The 23,272-nt window shown below is 27.8% G+C and overlaps 1 protein-coding gene across 1 annotated transcript in view; it reads right to left on the reverse strand.

Moving 5' to 3' along the window:
- Positions 1-742: 742 nt before the first annotated feature.
- Positions 743-23,272, reverse strand: part of LOC126755139 (E3 ubiquitin-protein ligase goliath) — a 117,772-nt gene continuing 95,242 nt past the window's right edge. Inside the window, exons 5-10 of the mRNA XM_050467502.1 lie at positions 22,502-22,634; positions 11,052-11,169; positions 9,607-9,758; positions 9,417-9,513; positions 1,489-1,869; positions 743-1,426 (exon numbers count right to left, since the gene is read on the reverse strand). Coding sequence (XP_050323459.1) covers positions 947-1,426; positions 1,489-1,869; positions 9,417-9,513; positions 9,607-9,758; positions 11,052-11,169; positions 22,502-22,634 — 1,361 coding nt within the window. The 3' untranslated portion in view covers positions 743-946. The remainder of the gene's footprint in view (positions 1,427-1,488; positions 1,870-9,416; positions 9,514-9,606; positions 9,759-11,051; positions 11,170-22,501; positions 22,635-23,272) is intronic.

Below are 23,272 nucleotides of genomic sequence, written 5' to 3' on the forward strand. Positions count from 1 at the left end.
GTGGACCAGCGTTTGCACCGGTTCACCTGTTTCACCATAGCTACTTATAAAGAAAAAGTTGCAGATTTCGAAAATGACTTCCTCAAATTATTTCTTGACGGTTAAAATGTAGGCTACAATGACTCTCAAATGCTTCCCATACAAACAGTTTGAGCGCCTTCGGTGTTAGTGAGTGCATCGATTTACCCATAGATGTCGCCAAAGTATAGGAAGTGTATGTCTGTCTAATATTTGACCACTAGATGGCGCGCTCAGTTACTTTGATTGGCAACACTTCATCACAGCTGTCAAATTCCGCGCTTCAAATAGTTTGTGAAAAAATTATTTCCGCATTCAGTCGTGTTAAATTTCATTAAATTCAAGTGTCTACGAGAATTTTTTTTAAATAATCGTTTTATAAATTAACAGTGTTGCCAGCTTTTGCATATTATTGAGAATATTGTAATTTATGCTCAAAACTGTTCAAATGTTGTGAAGTGTGCGTGGCCCGTGGTCGGTTCATAGACGTATCACGAGCATCCGGGAACGTGCATCCGTCCGAGAGGTCGCTTTACACCATTAGTGGTTTATTAATATTACTACAACAACAATTCTAAGCGACAAGCGCTTAATAATATTACAGCAACACCAAACCCAAACGATAAAACAGTTGGAAGGATCTCGTAAGTGCTGGTAAGTGTACTAAGCCGACATTTTTTACGAGAAAACTAGTTCCTTGAGCCAGTATTAGCACAACCAGGTATTCTTTCTTCAATTCAAGCTCTTTATTTTAAATTAACAGTTCCAATTACTCAATTATAGACAAAGAATTCACTCTTTCATTACTTGTTGTTATTTTTTTTTGGTGGAAACGTAAGCAATGTGTAGTAATTATGTGTTGAAGCAAAACTAAAAATATTGTTAAGAAATCTTTGCAGCAGCCTCTCTGTGTACAGTCTTTTCGTTTCTACTCCAAATCGATACCTTCGCCGTTCACCTGAATCGTGATAGCCACATCGAGCGGCGGCGTTGACTCACGACTACCAGCCGGAGTGCCAGCTTGGCTAGTCAGCGGCGAACGATAGGGCAACTCATGCAGCTGTATGGCTCGTTCGCTGCTGCGTCTTAACGAACGGCGACGCGCATTTGACGCGGCATACTCCAGCTCAGCGTGTGGCAGCGCACAATTGTTCACTTGCTGTTGGCGCTGGCGCGACTCCGCATAAACAGCATCGGTCAAGTCCAAAATAGTGGCATTCGGGCGCAACTTGGCAACTTCATCTGGCTTAACGCACTCTGCTGCTTCCGCGCCGCCACCATAACCGCACTCCAGTTCGCCCTGCAATTGCATGGCCTGCTGACGCGCATAAAAGCTGCTCGAGTAGCGTCCATCGGCGGAGCGTGAACGACGCTTCTTAACCGCCTCCGCGCAGACCGTCAATAAATTCTGAAAATATTTCAAAAGTTTTCATCAAATTTAATTTATCGTACTTGAGTTCAAGCGCAAACCTCATCCATGCCGTCGCGCGCCACACCACGCCGCAAGCGTCGCAGGCCGTGCTGCTCGTCCAGCTTGTTGGTCATCGCGGACATCCAATCCTTGGCATTGGCCAGCGACAGCGAGGACTGTGAGCGCTCCGGCAAACGTGCGGGAAACAAGGATTCGTGTGTGCCGGTGACGGCGCCAGCTTCAAGCACGAAAATGCGCGGAAAGTCAATCACAAAATCGCGGCTGCGCATGAGTTCGCCGAGCGCTCCGTTGCGTTGTGCGCCAGCCGCCAATGTAGCGCTGAGATTTCCGTTACCAGCTGCTGCACCTGCAGCACTGGTGGCGTCTACCGGCGGGCGATCGGGTTCATATTCCAAAATGCTTTCCTCGCTGCCAAGGAACTGATGGAATATAGAAATATATACTCGATTAAATCGTATATACGTGTTCTAAACGATCAGCGCCATGTAGATGTAGTTGTGTTGGCATGACATGTGTTAACCGTTATATACAGTTATATGCTGTAGAGATCGATTTACCGTAAGCGGAGCTTTCCTTTAGTTTTAAAAGCCATTTCTCAAGCATTTTCTTTTATGATAATTTATTTTGTGAAAAGTTGAAGCAGCTATATTCCAAAACTATATTTCGAAAACAGGTTTTGAAATCTGATGTATTTTGAAATGAGTGGTTATGGAAATTGTAATTGATATTTTACATTGAAATCACATTTCTGCAAGCTTTGAAAGCGTTCTGGACACTAGCACCATGAAAGCAGCCAGAAAAGCCCAAAGCAAGCATTTTTAAGCATTCAAAAGCATAGTGGAACTAATAAAAATTCGGCAGCGTTTTTAGAATTCTCCATCTTAGTTTCGTTTATTTCATAAATTTTAGCGATTTTTTATTAACTATTTTCCGTAACTCTTGAATAGCGCACTTAACTAACTTAGCTTAATACATATACATATGGTTCGGTTATACATGTATGCCTGTATGCATGTATGTACAAAATTTCAGTTATAGTTGAGTTTTATGAATTGAAAAACTGCTGTGGATATTGCAACGATATTCAATCAAATGTATTAATTATAGCATTTGAAAGAAAAATTATAGCGTTGAAGAGAAAAATAAAATAAAATTTAAAGGTGAAAAATGGTTCTAGCGATTCTTCTAAATCAGCGAATTTACCTGTATGAACACATATTTATGCATATTTAAAATGAAAATTTATTGACATTGATAATTTCTAACTGTAATTTGAAGGCTTATTATTGTGTTCCCTATACTTTTTTAAGCTTTACTTTTAACAAAAGTGTAAAAATTTTGTACAGATTTAATTATATCTTTTTTCCAATAATAACTGTCTTTTGTTTGAAAAAATTAAACTGAAAATATTTTCGTTTTTTGTGATCAATTAATTTAAGAGTTTTAACTAAATAAAATATGTTCAATAAAACACTAAATTAATTTGAAAATAATTAAATTTTGTTAAAAATAACAATAATTAAAAATAGTTAATAAATAAAAAAAAATTTCAAATAATTTTTAACAAAAAAATATATTTTTTGAGTTATATAACAAATCTAAATTTAATTTAAAACAGAATTTTCAATCATTTTTAACAAAAAATAGTTTCTACTAATTATTTAAAAAAAAATAAATTAAATAAAAATATTAAAAAAATTAATTAAAAAAAATATACAAAAACTCTTAATTTAATTGAAAACAGAATTTGCAATATTTTTTAACAAAAAATAATTCTACCGAATTATTATTAAAAAAAAATTAAATTAATTAAAAATATTAAAAAATTAAATTAATTAAAAAAAATATACAAAAAATCTAAATTTAATTAAAAACAGAATTTGCAATAATTTTTTACAAAAAATAATTTTACCGAATTATTATTAAAAAAAATTAAATTAATTTAAAAAAAATATACAAAAACCCTTAATTTAATTGAAAACAGAATTTGCAATATTTCTTAACAAAGAGTAAAAAAACTAGATAGAGAAAAAAAAAATTTAAAAAATAACTAAAAACATTAAATTAAAAAAAAATTAAATAAATTAAATAAAAAAAATTATTAATATTAAAAATACTATAATTAAAAAAAAATTGTCTAAAATTAAAAAAAAAATTATTTAAATCGAAGTCAAGTTGAAAATAGTACTTTCAATATCTTTTGATAAAAACTAATTTAACTTAAAAAGACAAATAAAAAAATTAATTAATAATCATTAAATGAAAAAATTAATTTGAAACAAAAAAGTTTAATATTTTAAAAATAAAAAATCTGTCAACATTTTTAACATAAATCTGTTTGATCCAATCAATATTATTAAAACAATTAAATTTAATTAGAAAAGCTTTAATTTAATTTATAAAATAATTAAAAATGTTAACAATATTTTCAAAACAATTTCTTCGAGTAGAAATATTTTTATATGTAAAACTGTATTAAATTTAAAAAATTAAAAAAAAATTAATCAAATAATAAATTATATTAAAAATTTAAAATATTATCAGTATTTTTTAAAACAATTTCTTTGAGTTCAATATTTTTTAAAAATTAATTTAAAAAAAATTAAATTAAATTCATAAAATAATTAAATTATATTAAAAATTTAAAAATATTAACAACATTTTTTAAAACAATTTCTTCGAGTTCAATATTTTTTAATGTAAAACTGTATTAAATTTAAAAAAATTAAAAAAAAATTAATTAAATAGTAAATTTAAAATATTATCAATATTTTTGAAAACAGTTTTTTCGTGGTAATATTTTACAAGAAAATTTTACAATATTATCAATATTTTTTTTAACAATTTCTTTGAGTTCAATATTTTTTAAAAATAAATTTAAAAAATTAAATTAAATGCATAAAATAATTAAATTATATTAAAATTTAAAAATATTATTAACATTTTTTTAAACAATTCCTCGAGTTCAATATTTTTTGATGTAAAACGGTATTAAATTTAAAAAAATTAAAAAAAAATTAATTGAATAGTAAATTAAATTAAAAATTTAAAATTTTATCAATATTTTTGAAAACAGTTTTTTCGGGTTAATATTTTACAAGAAAATTTTACAATATTATCAATATTTTTTTAAACAATTTCTTTAAGTTCAACATTTTTTAAAAATTAATTTAAAAAAATTAAATTAAATTCATAAAATAATTAAATTATATTAAAAATTTAAAAATATTATCAACATTTTTTAAAACAATTTCTTTAAGTTCAATACTTTATAATGTAAAGCTGATTTAAATTTAAAAAAATAAAACTTTTAAAATAAATTAAATTAATAAAATATTTAAATTAACATTTTTTACAAAAATTGTTTCGGTTTAATATTTTTCATGTAAATAATACAAACATTGATAACTAATTTATAAATATAAATTGAATTAAAATTTTTAATTTTATAGGAATTTACTTTTCAATTCAAAAATTTAAATAATTTAATTAAAATAATTATATTTTTAATTTTTTTGAGTTGGAATTATAATAATTGAACTAAATTTAATTAAATCTTTAATTTGATAAAAAAATTTATTCAAAAATTTAATTTAATTAATTACCTCATATAAATTATATTAATTTGCACTGTTTTTTTAGAAAAAAAAATTAAGTTATAGAAATTCTCAGGATCATAATTAGGTGGAAAATATATTTCAATTATTACACTTTCTTGTCGCAAGAAGAAATTTGCGCAAGTTTTGATTTAGATGAACATCGAAAAATATGCACTCAATATAATTCCAACGACATTTTCAATATTAAAGTATACACGCCTGATAAGCCAAATATTTTTACATTTCATAACGAGTTTCGATCAAAAAGTTAGGCAATTTGCTAAAAATATTTTGTAAAAGAATCGATTTGTAGCAATAATAATTTTTTCTACTACATGCCGAATAAAATTTCGAAGCATACCTACAGGGACTATTATGAAACTGTTGGTGTTGGGTTAAATGAGTGGCTATCACATGTGTATATTTCATGGAAAAATAAAAAAAAATATTAATTCTAAAAAAATTAAAAAAAGTCAAAATTGCTGAAAAATCCTGAAAAGTTCTAAATATGATTATATGTATGTATATCAAAACCAATGCTTTCGTATTATCAGCCTTCAGCCATCTGTTGTAATGTGAATAATAAAATCGTAGCATACCCTTAGGGGCTGCTATGGAATTGTAAGAGTGACTGCAATATGCATTTATAAACAGAAAAATTAAGAAACTACTACTAAATTTTAACTTTAGCTATTTCGAGAGTAAAAAAATGGCAAATTGTTGAAAATTATATGTGAATGTGATAAAGGTACGAGGAACTTAATATTTTTTCTTGTTTTTGAGAGAATATTTTTAGTAAAACTGGTTCAAAGATATATAAGCTGCGCATACCTCCATAGTGTTGCAAGTAACCTATTACAAAAATAAAATATCAACATTCCTAAAAACCAGCAAATAAATAATAATAATTGTTACTTTGTGTAAAAAAATAATAAAATAAAAAAATGTTTTTTCGTTTTTATGAAAATTATTTGTTTATATTTAATTTTTGAAATACTTTGTTAACTACGCTTACGCTACTACATATGTTTCTTTGTATGTATGTATGTAATTTGAAGAAAAAAGTTTCAAATCTGCACATTATTGTTTTGCGCATAATTGTTTCGCTTTGACTTAATTTCTACGTTTTAACTGCATGTTAAGTAACACATATCTGCTGTTCTATATTTCTTTTAGATATCATATCATATACTCGCGTAATATATACTAGATATATTTTATATATATATGTATATGTATGGTATATATTTTCATTAATATTTAATTATTAAATGACTAGTCAATAGTCACCACGACTTTAGCGTTGTGTGTATCGGAACACCTGATTGCTCTTTTATTTAAGACTAAGAATTAACCGTTATTTTTTAAACACTAAAATTATTAAATTACTATTTTTAGTATTGTTTAAGTGTGTATGTATGTGTTTGTTTTTTTTTTAATTTGGTATGTGGGTTGGATTTTTTAGAATTTTTTGAGCAAAATTTTTGTTTTTGAAAACTTAAAAAAAAAATATGAAAAAATTTTCTTTAAAATATTTTTTAAATACTAAAAAAAACATGAAAAATTTAAGGAAAAGTTTACAGAATTTTTTAAAGAAAAAAATTTTTGGAAAACAAAATTAAAAAAAGAAATTAAAATTTTTTACAGATATTTTTTAAATAAAAACAAAACCTAAAAAATTTAGAAAAAATTAAAAAAAATTAAAATTTTTTATCAAAAAAAATTGATAAAAATATTTGAACCTTCTACAATAAAGTACGGAGATAAAAGCAAAATATTTTTTGTTTAATTTAAAAAAAAAATTTCGTTATAGATAATGATTAGGCCACAGTGAAAAAAAAAAAACTTAATATTGGCTTAGAATTAATTTTCTTCTTTTGCGTAAATATTTAATCATTTTATGACAGATTCTAAAAATTACATATTTTTTTTTCCTTAGGCCTTCACTACATATAAAGAATACGAAGTAAAATTTGCGCATTTTTTATAATTCTTCAAAAATTTTATTTATAATATTTTTAAAATCAAAATTTTGTATAAAACAGAAACTTGAAATTTAAAAACGAAACATTTTTAAATACTTAAAATTGTTCTTAAGCAAAATTTTGTAGAATTTTTTAAGTTTTTTATGATTTTTTTTTACAATTTTTCGGGAAAAAAATCGTTAAAAAATATAATAAAATAAGGGAAGACCAACGTTCTTCACGTAAAAGTTTTTTTACAATTTGTTTGTTTTTAATATTTAATTGTTTTCAGAAAAAAATTAATTTAAAATTTTTTACTTTCAAATTTTTTAGAACTGTTTTTTGATTTTTTAGAACTTAAAAAAAAATTAGAGAAATATTGTATTTAAAAACCAAAAATTAGAAATATTTACATTTCTTTAGAAAATAAATGAAATACTTTAAATAATTTTTTTAAAAATACTTAAAATTTTTTAAATGTAAAATAAAAAAAATTGAAAGTTTTAGAAAATTGTTTAACATTTTTAACAAATTTTTAGAAAAAAATTTAAATAAAAAAAATTTATTTTTTAAACTTCAAAAAGTTTATAATAAACAAGGTAAGACCGACTTCTTCAAATAAAAATTAAAAAAAAAATTTTAATTACTTTAAATTGTTTTTAAGAAAAAATTTTTGGAAAATTTGTTGTAGAACTTTTTTAAGTTTTTTATAAATATTTTTACAATTTTTCGGAAAAAAAAATCATTAAAAATTTATAATAAAATAAGGGAAAACCAATGTTCTTCAAATAAAAATTTTCAGAAAATTTTTTTAATTTAAAAACCACAATTTTTTTTAATATTTAATTATTTTCGGAAAAAAATTAATTTTAAATTTTTTTTTTTTAGTTTTAGATTTTTTAGAATTATTTTTTAAATTTTTTAGAATTAAAAAAATGTTGTTTAAACAGCAAAAAATTAAAAATATTTACATTTTGTTAGGAACAAAATTAAATTTTTAAAATTTTTTAGAAATACTTAAAAAAATTGAAACTTATAAGGAAATCTTTTATAGAAAAAATTTTAAATAAAATGAGTTTCCAATTTTTTAGATTTTTTTTTAAATAAAAAAAGAAATTATTTTTTACAGTTCCCAAAAAAAAGTAAAGAAAAAATATATTTGAAATATTTTTAAATTTTTTAAAATTTGTTCTTCAAAAAACCCGTTTAAAAAAATAAAATAAAAAAAGTAAGACGGACCCTCTCGAAAAAAAAAAAACAAATTAAAAAAAAATAAAATTTAGAAACAGAAAACAAACTTTGATATAAATATTGCTCTCCAACCTACAAATATCTACACACATACACATATACATATATATGTATGTATGTATATTCATATATGTGTCTCATATACAATCATTAATCGTAACCGTTAAGTCTTAAAAAGTCTCAAAATGTTTTTCTCGCTTATACACTTAAGAATTACTTGCGTTCTCTACAAACTACTCTCTATATCATACAGACGATATCGTTTAGCGCTTAGCATAGTAAAGACAACACAAAAATACAAACATACAAGTAAGAACTAAAACTTAAAAATAATTTGAAAAAAATTCACAAAAAAATAGATTTTACTTTTGCACAAAAATAGCAAAAAAATTATTTACAGTTTACTTGTAGTGATGTGAGTAGCATAAGTGCAATAATGTGTGTGTGTGTGTGTGTGGTTTGATGAGTTGCATTGCAGCGTGGCGTCAAAGAAATCCAATTTCTCGCATTCACTCCACTTTGCCGCGCTGCTATTTGGCGTTTAGTGTTGTTATTGTTGTTTTTGTTGCAGTACGCCTAAACGTCGGTCACTTGGTGACTGGCGGTGGATACTTGCAACACCAAAGGCGCCGAGTTGCGGCGCATAATATGGGTGCTGGCGGTGTTGCTGCTGTTGTTGTTGTTGGGCGCGCCACTAGGGTGCGCATAGGCGCAGTTGTGCTGACAGCAGTTGCTGTTGTTGTTGTTGCCGCCGTTGCTGCGCTGTTGGCAGCACGCGCTATCACTTGGCGTGTTGTTGCAACAATTGCAATGACTATGATTACCACTAACGCTACTACCGCTAATGCCACTACTACTACTATTGCTGCTGCTAGCACAATTACAGTTATGTGCGTGTGCTTGCGCATGCGTCACTGCGCTCGCTGGCAGCTGTGTCTGTGTTGCACCAGGCGCACTCGTCGGTGTTTGGTGTGAATGCGATTGATGTGCGAGTTGTTGTTGTTGTGTTTGTGTTTGTGATGTCTGCTGTGCCGCGGAGAAGGGCGGCGCTAGCGCAACTACAATGACCTCCACATCGTTGCTGCCGCCCATTGTTTGTGCGGGGGGCGGCACGTGTTGTGGACTCGGTGTCGTGTGTATTTGATCACCCACCACAAATCCGTAGAATTTCAGCACGTCCAGCTTGCACATGGGGCAGGTGCGGTGCTCGATTAGCCACGGATCGATGCAGTTCTTGTGAAATTCATGCCTGAGTGGAAGAGACAAGTGGCAGATAAGAGCGGTGTTTGGGGTTGTAAATATTAGAAAATTCGGAATTTCTATAGAGTCTCCAACTACTCACTTGCAGGGTAATACGCGTATGCAGTCGGATGGTTTGTAGGCCTCAATGCAGATGGCGCAACAATCGCTGTCCATATCCTTGTCATCGCTGCTCTTGCCCGTCTTTGTGGGTATTTTCATGATGGCCTTCTTAGTGACCGAACACAGTTGGCGCTGTGAGGGAGAGGAGAGAGGGGAAAGAGTGTATAACTGATGCTACTAAAAAATTATTGAAAATTTTGAAAGTTGTAAATTTCGATATAAATTGCTATTGAGATATTTATCGATAATTTATATATATCGATAATTATCACATATAGCTCATGACATTGATCAAAAGAACTACTAGCTATCCATAACTATCAATATTTTATGCGACATTAACGATTATTTGTATATCATTTGTAGATACCGATAATTATCGAAAAGAAAACGTCGTTCAGAAGCTTGCCGCAAAATAACCACAAATTATTGATAATTATCGTCTTCTTAGGAAATGTTATCGATAATTTTTATAATTATCGCTTACCGTTCATGGCATTGATCAAAATAAATACCAGTTATCGATAACTATCGAACGTTTAAGCAATAATTAATGAACTTTTATAGAAACAATTTGAAGATATCGATAATTATCGAAAAGAAAACGTCGTTAACAACTTTGCGCGAAATAACTGCTAATGATCGATATTTATCGACAGCTGTTGAAATATTTATCGATAGTTTCTATATTTCGCTCATTTTCGCATATTGCTCACCGCTGTGCTCCTATAAGTACTAGTTATCGATAATTATCAATTGATTATGCAATAATTAACAAACAGTTTTATATTATTTGTATAATTATAGAAAGTCATTCGAAATTTTGCGCGATTTAACTATAAGTTATCGATAATTATCGACTATTTATGAAACATTTATCGATACATTTGTACATATCGATAATTATCAGATATTTCTCAACGCACTGCTAAAAACAGCTACGAGTTATCGATAATTATCGACTGATGATGCGATAATTATCGATAATTTATTTGAAAATTTTGCGTAAATCAAATATAAATAGTCGATTATTTATAAAAAATTTATCGATAAATTTGTATATATGGATAATTATCACATATTTCTCATCACATTGCTCAAAATAGCTACAAGTTATCGATAATTATCGACTGCTGACGCGATAATTATCGATAATTTATATATATATTTTGAAGATATCGATAATTACAGATAAGTAATAGTTATTTTGAGAAAAGTTTTAGAACGATTTAAAAAGCAAAACCGATTTTCACAAGCTATATGTAAGATCCTATGCTTATGCGACCGTATTTAATCATTAATCTTCGGCACCGCGCGCTCTTAGTGCTTTCTCACTTAATTCATATCGTTTTATTTCGTTTGGTGTGTTTGTTCGTTTAATTATTGATTTACCATAACTAAAAAAACAAATTTTTGCGTTCTTACCGATTGCTGATCCTTCGTCTGCAGATATCTAAAGCGTTGTATGTAGTAGAACAGCAACCACACCAGCGATATCACCATCAGCACAATGAAGGAAACGGACACAAACAGCACGGATGTTCTACGAATATGTAAGAGAGTAGAGAATAATAAAATAATCGATTTTTTTAAGCAGAAATATTTTAGAACTAATTTTTTTAATATTTAAAAATAATTATTTAAAGGAAGTTGAAAGAGAGAAAGTGATTAGAGAGATAAAAACTTGAGAGGTAACATATTTACAGTTATTCAAACGAAAAAGACGAGTATATATCGATAGTATAAAATAATAATCGAGCCACAACGAATACTTCGGTTTTAAATAGATAATATAGTTTTAAATATTTATATATATTTAGATATTTATATACATACATATTTGTATATATATATTTTTTATTTTTAAAATATAAGTAACATTCAAAGCTTAAAACTGTGTTTATTTGTGAAATAAAGGCATAAATTATAAATTTTATGATAAATATATATTTTTGAGTATTTTAATATTGAGGATTATGTTTGTAATATTTTATTATTTATATTAAGTAATTAAAATTTGTAGGTTATGTTGAGTTAACTACGCAATTTTTTTTTTTTAACTTTATTCCATTTTATGAAAAATTTAAACAAAAAGTGCTTCTAAACATATCCATTTAAGTCACTAAAGGATTTGCTCGCTCATATTTCTCCTTCATCAAAAAGCAAAAAAAAGTCACTATTTTCCATTTTAATCCAACTTTTTTTGTGTTTATATTATTTCTAATATTTTTTTAATATGCTATTTCAAATATAATTTTCTTTTGCATTTTTAATATTTAATTTTTTTTTTAATTATATATATATTTTTTTTTTAAATTTAATCTAAAAATTTTTTAATTATTTTTGTTTTTTTATTTCATTTTAATTTTATTATTATACATTTTTTTCTGTTTTTTGTTTAATTTTTTATCCAATTTTTTCCTAATTACATATTTTGTATTTTTTAATATTTAATTTTTTTATATATTTCAATCGATTAATTCATTTTTTATAAATAATTTTTTAAACGAAATAAAAAATTAAATTTAGTTTAGTTTAAAAGCTTAATTATTTTTCTTTTTTATTTTATTTAAATTTTTTTGTTTCATTTTTTATTTAATTTTTCTAATTTTTTCTTAATTACATATTTTGTATTCTTTAATATTTTATATTTTTTTGAATATATTTTAATTATTTAATTTATTAAAAGAAAATGTGTAATTAAATATAAAATAAAATAAATTGATTCATTCATTTATTTTTAAATTTAATTAAAAAAAAATTTAATTAATTTTTTTATTTATTTTTAATTTATTAATTTAAAAAATTAATTTTTTTTATTTTATTTACTCAGGTTTTTTTATTTTTCTAAATCTTTTAATATTTATTAATAATTTAATTTTTTAAATTAATTATTTAATTTAATTTTTTTATGTTATATTATATTAAGATTTTTTTAAATTTTTCTAAATCGTTTTAAAGTTTTTACTTGCGTTTTTTCTAATAGGTATTTTATTTTTTTTTGTATATAATTTAAGATAATTAATCAAAATTAATTGTTTTAAATTAAAATTAAATTATTGTTTTAGTTTTTAATTCAAAGGTAATTTTTTTAATTAAAATTAAATTATTCAAAATTAAAATTAATTTATTTTTTAAATTAGTATTTTTTGATTTAATTTTATTTTTTAAATTTTTTGATTTTTTTTAATTTTAAAAATTTAATTTTTTAAATTATTTTTTATTCTTTTTTTAATTTTAAAATTTAATTTTTTAAATTATTTTTTTTTTAATTTAATTAATTTATTTTTTTATTGAAGTTTTTTCAAATTTTATTTAATTATTATTCTTTATACAATACTCATTTCTGAATTCGATTTTGCTCAAACAATGCATGAACTCGGATATGTTGTAGAACTGTATAAACGCATCGCACTACTACATAACTAATACGTTGTTTTTGTATTAACGAGTATGTATGTACTTTTGTATGTAAATTTGTAAACTTTTTGCAACTCAACAAACGTGAACAATACTACGCACTTACTTTTTTATGATCTACAACATATCCGAATTTCATCCAAAATGTAGTCGGCTACCCTGTACGATTTTCTTGTAGTATCTAAAAATAGCGTAAGGAAAATTCAAATATGTACATACAATTAAATGTTAGATTTTTGTAATTTAATAGGTGCAAAGTGAATTAGAGAAAGAGTTTTTTCATCTTCACATTTTTTTTAGTAAAAGTGAAATAGTTTTTAAGGCCTATAATTTAAGCTTTTATGTGTCATTGTCTCTTTGGTATGTTTTCTGCGTAACCAGCGTGTCGCTATACTCAGTTTTGTAACAGGGAACCAAAAACTTCAGAACCTCCTTAGAAAAGGGTCAAAAAGACACATCCGACGAGCAACTAGAGGTTTAAAGCATTCCACAAAAATGTTCTCTGTTCAATTCTCGAATGTTTTACCAAACACATTGTAGGTCTAAAACATCAGCAACGCTTGTGTTTCGAATCTACACTCCACCGACTGCTAGTAAAGCACTCAAACCACTTAAACCCCGCCACTACAATAATTACCAGAACTAATATTGTAATTGTTGCCATGTAATATAAATGTAATTTAATTCCAATATAAGTATGTATGCACATGTATCTCCACAACAAAGGGCCAACAACAACAAACTACCAGCGCACTCACCTCATATATCATATAAGTATGTATGTATGTTACCTCACCGTGTGTCACTAAATAGCTTAAATGCACAGCTATTTATCTAAGCAAACAACTTGTAATTGTCTTGTAAAGTTTTACGTGGAAATTTGCAAAGACATTAAGTTCCTCTACACACACATCCAAGTATATACACACACATACAAGCGTATACACACATTAGATATGTATGTGGGTAACTGGGCAACTCAGCGTCGTGATTGAACTATGAATTTAGCGGCGGCGCATGATTAGTTCAAGAAACTTCCATTTTTGGCGCAATTTCATGAAAGCAACGAGCAATAATTGCAATAAATTTAGACATGCGAAATTTATGCCTTAGACTGACTTACTGTTTTTGTTATCATCATAATTTTTTATTGTTTTATTATTGCTTTATATGCAACACACATGCTGCAGTGGGTGGGTGGGGCTAATTTTTATTCATTGCCAACGGTAACCTTCCAAAGCAATGAGGCAGCAAATATTTATGACGCACGTGCAGAGTATTTAAAAGTGACGGACAGAAAAATAAATGCAAAAAAAGTAAAAAAAAATTAAAAAAATATATAAAAAAGGAATAAAAGAAAAAAGGAAGAATATATAAAAAAGGAAAAAAGAAAACGAATAAACAATAAAAACAAGTAAAAGCGTTTACTACGTTTGCACGAAACTTATAATACCCTTCACAGGTGAATTTTTTATAGCAGAAAAGGGTATAAAAAGATTTGTAGCTTCATTTTGATCGGCCAGTTTGTATGGCAGCTATATACTATAGTGGTCCAATCTGAACAATTTCTTAGGAGGTTGTAGTGCTGTCTTAGACAATAATCTGTGCCGAATTTCTTGAAGATTTCTTGTCAATTGAAAAAGTTGATTACGATTGTTCAGTTTGTATGGCAGCTATATGCTATAGTGCTCCGATCTGAACAATTTCTTAGGAGGTCGCATAATTACTTTAGACACTAACTGGTGGCGAATGTGGTGAAGATATCTTGTCCATACAAGGACTTGGGTTGAGTCAGTCAGTTTGTATGGTAGTCATATGCTAGAGGTCCGATCAGAACAATTTCTTCAGAATTTATGACAATGGTTTAGATAATAATCCCCGCCAAATTTTATGAAGATACTTTTTGAAGTAAAAAACATTCCCATATAAGGACTTGATTACGATCACTCAGTTTGTATGACAGCTATATGCTGTAGTAATCCAATCAGAACTATTTCTTCGGAGATTGTACAATTGCTACAGGCAATAATTCATGCCAAATTTCGTGAAGATATCTCGTCAACTGAAAAAGTTTTCCATATAAGGCCTTGATTTCGACCGCTCAGTTTGTATGGCAGCAGTATGCTATAGTAGTCCGATCGGCACAATTTCTTTGTAGATTATGGCAATGGCTTAGATAATAATCCCTGCCAAATTTTATGGAGATAGCGCATCAAGTAAAAATGTTGTCCATACAACCACTTGACCCCGATTGTTCATTTAAAAGGCAGCTATACGCTATAGTTGTGCGATATCGACAATTCCGAGAAATAAACAGCTTCTTGGCGAGCAAAGGACGTGTGTGTTATTTCAGAACGATAGCACAAAAAGTGAGGGACTAGTGTGGCCAGTCCCTCTTCCAGTCCCAGACAGCCAGACATGGCTAAATCGACTAAGCTGCTCAGCCTGATCATTTATATGTATATATTTTCTAGGGTCTCCAACGCTTACTGCTTGCTTTTATTACCTCTCGGCATACTATATACCCTCTTTAGGGTATAAAAATTATTTTCCAACAACAATTGAAACACAAAATGGACAAGCCTAAACCACAGTAGCGGAAAATAGACAACAAAAAGCAAATTCCGACGAGAATTTTGCGCATTCTTCAAGTGTTATGCATACAAATGCGTTCGCCGCGCTACGCGAGTGGCTAAAACTGCGCCACGCCACGCTTATACATATATCCATACATACATACATACATGCAATTATCTCCATAGTAGTATGCATGCATGCTTGTATATGTGTGCGTGTGCGACAGGTGTGCCAACACTAAGCTTAAGGTCCATAAAAACTTTTGCGCGCACAATTTGAATTTAGACATGTCTCTTTTCGCAGAGCCAACATGTCTGTATGTAGCCGTGTGTTGGTGTGGCTGTGTGCACGTAAAATATTCCAGATCCCCAACCGTTTGTTAATACAAAACGACTCAATGTTAAGTCTAAACTTAATCTTTATTATGGAGCAGTAAAAATTCAATTTGTTTTTGTTGTGTACACGCTGCGACATGGCTCTTATCACCACAGCAACAATAACAAAAACAATAATAGTAACAACAACAATCAACGTCGAGACAGTTTCGCACGTAGTAAACAATGAAGGAACAAGATAGCACGAAGGGACTACAAAAAATATAAAATAAACAAGGAAGAAGGGCTAAGTTCGGGTGCAGCCGGAGATTTTATAGTCCTTTACTCATTTACTTTCATTTTCATTGGGATAACTCGTATATTGGCCGATATATGCGATATAATGTACCCGGATGTTCGAAAATTTTTGTATTAGGTATATGAGGGCTCAAGGAAGTATTGACCCGATTCAACCTATATTTGATACACAGAGTTACAATTGTCAGGAAAGGATTCTCTCTGAATTTCAACAGCATATCTCATACATTGACCGATAATTTCAGTCAAAAACGAACTATAGATTCTGGAATCCTCTTATTCGGTAGCAAGGGGCTTGAACAGTTTTGGTTGAATTGAAAAGTTTTTCATCAGAATATGGCATACTCGAAGGGCATTATTCGAGAAAAGTTTTATCCCGTTATATTAATTACTTCTTAGTTTGTGGACTGGAAAGTGAAAGAATCTAATGAAATTTAAAATCGTTATATGGGATATTAGGCGTGGTTGTAGTCCGATTGTGGCCATTTTTTTACTATAATTTGCCAAATTACAGTTCTATATCTTAATTTAGTGCTTAAGTATGGCATTTTATAGGTTTTCGGTTAATGACGTTTTGTGGGCGTGGCAGTAGTCCGATTAGCCCTATCTACGTACTTCGTCTTACTTTGCTATGGGGGTGAGGGAGGGGGGTGTGGTCTAAATAATTGAGTTCATATTTCATCGAAATATTTGCTGCTGGGCTCCTAAGTAAATTTTCATGACGTTTTTTCGGCCTTTTATAGCATTCCAAATAAAAAGACCTTGAGTGACCATTGGAGGGTTAACTACTTGAGGAGAAATATTTTTTGAAAGCATTACTAGGACTCTGCCTCGAACAAATTCTCATGTAAAAAACCAGTGGCCCCTTGATTAGATAAGTAAATGAGGATTGGACCTCGATCTAAGGTATATTGTGCCCCTTATTACATATTATTTTAATAGAAAGGTGTTCTCATTGGTTCTCGATATAATATGGTACGATTCCGGGATTATAAATTTGTTACCTGTACTTTTAAGAACGGTTTGATTGTTTGAAAGAATAACTAAGAGTTTCTTCATAAACTCGAGTTTAAGATATTGGGTTTATGGTGTGAGGTTAGTGTTTATTATTTATTTTTCAATGCTTGAGTTTCTATAAATCTAGAAAATTTTTTTTTTTAATTAAAATTTCCCCACAAACTCGAGTTGATGATATAGAGTTTATTGTGCATAGGTAGTGTTTATTGGCGATAATTAAATGATCGAATTTTCATAAAACGAGAAAAACTATTTTCAAAAAATTAATATAAATTTTCCCACAAACTCGAGTTTATGGTAGATGTTGAGTTTATAGTGCATAAGTAGTGTTTACTGTCGATAATTAAAAATTTGAATTTCATGAAACGAAAAAAAAAAAATATAAATTTTCCCACAAACTCGAGTTTATGGTAGATGTTGAGTTTATAGTGTAAAAGTAGTGTTTATTAACGATTTTTCTATGCTAGAATTTTTATAAAACGAGAAAAACCCCTTTTGAAAATTTTCACGTGCTGCCATACACTCAACACACTTAACACTTAACACATTGATAAGTAGTGTTTATAGTAGTGTTAAGAACTGGTAATTTGAAAATATATTTTTGACTCAAAATATTGATAATTTTTCGTGGTAAACACAGTCACAGCATGAAAAGCCCTTCGTCTGTGTTCAATATTCACTACCAATATAACTCTACATTTAAAAGAAACATAATCGCTGTTGGATAATGAATTAATCATATACTTGAGTTTATCCTGTTGATTACCCTAAATTTAATGCAAAGTAGTCATTAAATTTAGGGTCAGCTCTTGAGTGGCTTTACTATATGCTCGCATATCATAAAAATAATTTATGACTTCTTAATTACCAAACTACGCAATTTGTGTTTATATCTGCAAACTTTCGCTGGTTAAGTCTACCACAATGTCTGGTTTTGCGAGATAATGATCGAAGAACATTCTGAAAAGTTAAGACCACATTTCACGTGCCTTCAGTGGATTAAATGATAATCAAGTGTGGTAAGTAGTTAAATTGTTTTATATATAGTTAGGTACTTATATATTTGAAGAAAATAAACGTTTAAGAAATCAAATGATTTCAGGTTTCGTGGTATTAAATTTCTCATGTTTCTAGCTTATTTTAGAATATCAGTTAAATATTCAAAAATGTATCAAATTGTTTATGAAACTCGGATGTTTTAAATGATCTTCTATCAGATTTTTAAAGACGTTCAACCGCACTCAGTCTTTGCAAGGATTCTTTTCTAGATTTTCAAAATAAATACCCTTAAGGAGGGCAATGTTTTACATACGAAATTTAAGCAAACAGAAAAGTAAATAAAAATGTTGCCTACATTTAGGGATATCTGATATTTTTTAGCTAAGTCACCTACCAATTAATTTGTTTACATTCGAAATTCAAAAAAAAAATTAATGAAAATATTGCCTACATTTAGGATTACTTTATATTTTTTAGCTAAGTCACATACCAACTCCATTCGTTTATTTTGCTGACTGATTGTTTAGCTGCTAAAATCACTTGACTCAAGATTTAGTTAACAAAAAAAATGTACAATTAGTCCCTGTAGTGGAAAACGCTAACCAAATCAAATCGGCTGCCCAAAATACAATAAAGTGCTCACAGCTTACTAACTTGAAGACCACCCATTTCAAAAACAAAGCTCAACTGCCGAAATATGGAATTCAATTCTAATTCTCCCCAGGTCATTAGAAAAGGTATTGATCTCTTGGACACCAGTCAACCCAGCTCAGCTATCAGTTAACAAGCGCAAATGCTTGCGCTGCCTATCCATTTCCAAATCTCAAGGCGCTAAGGTGTATACGAGAGAATTTGACTGCTTATTTTAGTTACACATACCAACACATATACACACATACTACAGTTCAGTGGCCCCGCAGAGAGTTGCATATTTATTTTTACAAAGCAAATTTGATCGCCTGAGTATAGGCATGTATGTATATTCAGATTTGCGCATTTTGTTTATATTTTTGTCATACGCTCTCGTTTTAGCCATCGCTCAGCTGTTATATATATACACATATTTATACATATATTTAATACATATTTGCGGGTGTATGTGACCGTCATGTATGCCAATGCACCGCCAGCATCCAGCTCATTACTCGCTGTGTTATTTTTATTATTGGAATGTGCGCCCCGGGCGACTATTACTTAGCCGCTTATCAGTCGACTACGTGAAATCCAAGCGCTAAGCGCAGCGCGTGTGTGTGGGTGTTTCACGTGCTTCATAGCGAGCGACTATTTGTTTAATTTTGTTATTTATTTTGACTTCATTCACTAAATTGCAGTCTAGTACATAAATAAACAGCCAGTCAGTGCTTTGCATAAGTATGGGTTCACTAAAGTCTTAGTGGCAGACAGTTGGCAAGGCGATTGTGTGTCGCTCAAGTGCATTGGCTTTGCAAAATTTGCCAAATTCTTGCAAGTCTAATAAATATGAATATATTATGCGAGTGCATGTCGTCAATGGCGGCATATTTAAATATTTAGTAAATACATATGTATATATTTATATATGTTAATGACAAATATTGTGTTTGAGTTCACACAGCTTCGTGGCCGCGTTTTTGAATTATTTCCAGTAATCTGCAGTAAAGTTCGCTGAACTCGATTATATACTATTTTTATAGGTACATATGTATGTAAGTATGTACAAATATCATTTTTGTATCAAAAAATATTAAACATTAAAAAAAAATTAAATATTAAATTGAAAAAATACAAAAATTATTACAATTTTTTTAAATTAAATATTTTTGTGAAAATTAAATTATAATTTTTAATTTTTTTAAATTATTTTTTTTTAAATAATTAATAAAAAATACTTAATTTTTTTTAAATCATTTAAAATTATTAGCAAATTTTTTTGTTAAACATTGAAAAAGAAAAAAATTGTTAAAAAATTGTTTGATATATACAAAAAACTTAAAATTAAAATAAAAAAGAATTGCATTTTTTTGATAATTATTAAAAATCAAAAAATAGTTTTTCGAAATAGTTATTTTATGAGTATTTAAAAAAGATAATTAGATAGTTTAACATTTTCTTGTTAATAAAAAAAAATGATTTTTTTGAAAATTATTTAAAAGAAAAATTAAATTTTATTAAAAGATATTAATAATTATTTTTGAATATTACACAATTTCTTGATAGTTAGTAAACAAATTTTGAAAATTTTTAAAAAACATTATTTTTTTATAATTATTAAAACATTGAAAATAGCTAAAAAAAAGGTTTGATAATTAATAAAAAAAAAAATATTTAAAAATGTTTGAAAATAGCTAAAAAAGGAAAAATTAGTTTAAATTTTTGGGGAATAATAAGAAGCCAATATTTTTTTTAATTTTTTAAATTTTTTATAAAAAAATAATAATTTTTTTTTGATAACAATAATAAAAAAATATTTAAAAAATTTTGAGAATTAAAAATTTTAAATTTTTTCTTGATTATTTAAATATTTTGTATAAATATTAAAAAGTAAATAAATAATTGCACATTTTCTGATAAATAATAAAAAAATATTAAAAATAAATAATTAACCTTTTTTGATAATTATTCGAAAATATATATATGTAATTGTTTAAGCATTTTTGAAAAAAAAAAAAAAATTCTAATTTTGTTAATTAATTTTTAGTGGTTTTTTGGATAAGTATTAAAAAATAAATAATGATTTTTTTATGATTATAAAAAAAATTTACAAACTTTTTGAAATTTAGTTGTAAACGAAAATAATTTTTTTAATAATTATAAAAAAAATATGGATTATTAGAAAAATATTTAAAAAAAAATTGATAATTATTAAAAAAAAATTAATTAATTGTTTGGATAATTATTAAATTTTAATTTTTTTTTTTTAAATAATCAAAAGACAAAAAATTAGTTAAAAATTGTTTGAGAATTATTAAAAAATAATAAATAAAAAATCTTTTGATAATAAAAAAATTTTAAAAAATTTATTACAATGTTTAAAAAAAATTATTTTACAAATTTTTGACAAATTTTCTTGATAATTATTAAAAAAAATAGTTTAAAAATTTTGAAAATTATGAAAAAAGTTAAATAATTTTTTAAATTAACAAAAACACAAAACTTATTCAATTTTTTTTTTGAAAATTTTTTAGACATAGCATTGGTACTTCATTTATTATGTTATGTTATCGATGAGACATTAGGGCTTTGAGTTTTCAAAGCGCAATCTTTTACATTTCTGACGTCATCTCTACTTTTCTTCTCTTAAAATCGAGTTTTATACTTTATATGAGCCGCTGAGAGTACAAATTATACAGTTCTTGCTGAGTTAGTATTTTCGTCAAGACAAGCATTCAATGAGCTTTGGTTTTATTTTTAAAACAACCTGGTGATCTGAAGATGCATATTTTTAATTCAAAAACTCATATCATATAATTCGTTTTTTATACTCGTCGTTACACAAACTTGGAAAACGTTCGTCTCCTCCCAGATGATAAGCAATGAATTGGGCTTACTTATGTCGAAAAATGGCGTAAAAGCGTAAAAAAAGATCTTTATCTTGATTTTGATCGGTTAGCTTGTAGTATAGCAGTTGTATGTTATGGTGGTCCGATATCGGCCATTGAGACATATCAACAGATTCTTGGGGTGAAAAGAACGTGCGCAAAATTTCATATCAATATCTCAAAAACTAAGGGACTAGTTCGCGTATTTACGACGCAGCTCGTCAGACGGATCATTACATTACTTATTACATATACTATAAAGAGTCTCCGATCCTTCCTTACATCCTTCTGATACCGTGATTAAATACAACTTTCCAGAAAACTCTTCAAGAAATATGAGAAATCCCTCAATACACCGCACCATTCGACATTCATCAAGCACATGCATTATTATTGTTGATAAATATTTAAAAATAAGCACCAACAATTCCACACGGAACTTTTATGAATGAAGATAGCACTTTGTGCAGTGATCGGCTTAAATTTGGACCCGAGTTGAAAAGTACGAATCACTTTCTGCTAGTCATAGTGATCCATACAATTTACGTGTGCTCATGAGTACTTATATAAGTACCTACATATACATATGTATAGTAAAGACATGTTTGCATTTACTAGCACCCGCCATTACTGCTTTCGGTAGTCATCGGGCATTATTAATAAGTGCAATAAATACTTGAGAAAAGTGGTATCATAAAATATTCACACGTACTTGTTTAGCGTATTTAATGGTCGGCTACCGGATCGGCCTTTTATGATGGCGGCATCCATTTGCAATCCTTGATCAACGATTCGTGCTATTTCCAAACCAATCTCAAGATAAGTTATCACAGCTGTTATATCGCCTGAAATGCGCAAGAAAGTAATGAAGTAAAGTCATTTTATTGAGATTAATTGTTGAGTAAGGGTATATAGGCTATTTATGTTATTATTATTTTTGCTTTAATATACATTCATTATTTGAAGCTCTGACCTTGAGTAACTCAACGTAATAATCTGCGCAAATTCCATTATTATTGTTATTATTTGTAATTACTTAATGATTACAATAACTAAAATATCGTTGTTATTGAGTATTTATGTTGTAATGGCAATAAAAAATAAAAATTTTAAGAAAGTGTAATTTTAGTACTGCAAAATATTTTTATAATTACTTTACTCAAGTTTTAATAACTATATAATTACCATTACCAATATCATATAAATACTTTTAGATAAATCTATGGGTTTTAAGAATAACCAATTCCATTTCGGCTAATATAACGTTAAGAGTATATGTAATTGTTATAAAAGTAATGATTACATTTTACATTACATAATAAATTACATAATATTGAGAGTTTAAAGAAATATCTAGTATGTGTAATTGTATCTAAAAGTAATGAAGTCAACAAAGTAATGATTACATTTTAGATTACATAATAAATTACATAATTTTGAGAGTTTAAAGAAATATCTTGCATTTGTAATTGTATATAAAAGT

The sequence above is a fragment of the Bactrocera neohumeralis genome, chromosome 4, assembly GCF_024586455.1.
Source record: "Bactrocera neohumeralis isolate Rockhampton chromosome 4, APGP_CSIRO_Bneo_wtdbg2-racon-allhic-juicebox.fasta_v2, whole genome shotgun sequence".
Lineage (NCBI taxonomy): Eukaryota > Metazoa > Arthropoda > Insecta > Diptera > Tephritidae > Bactrocera > Bactrocera neohumeralis.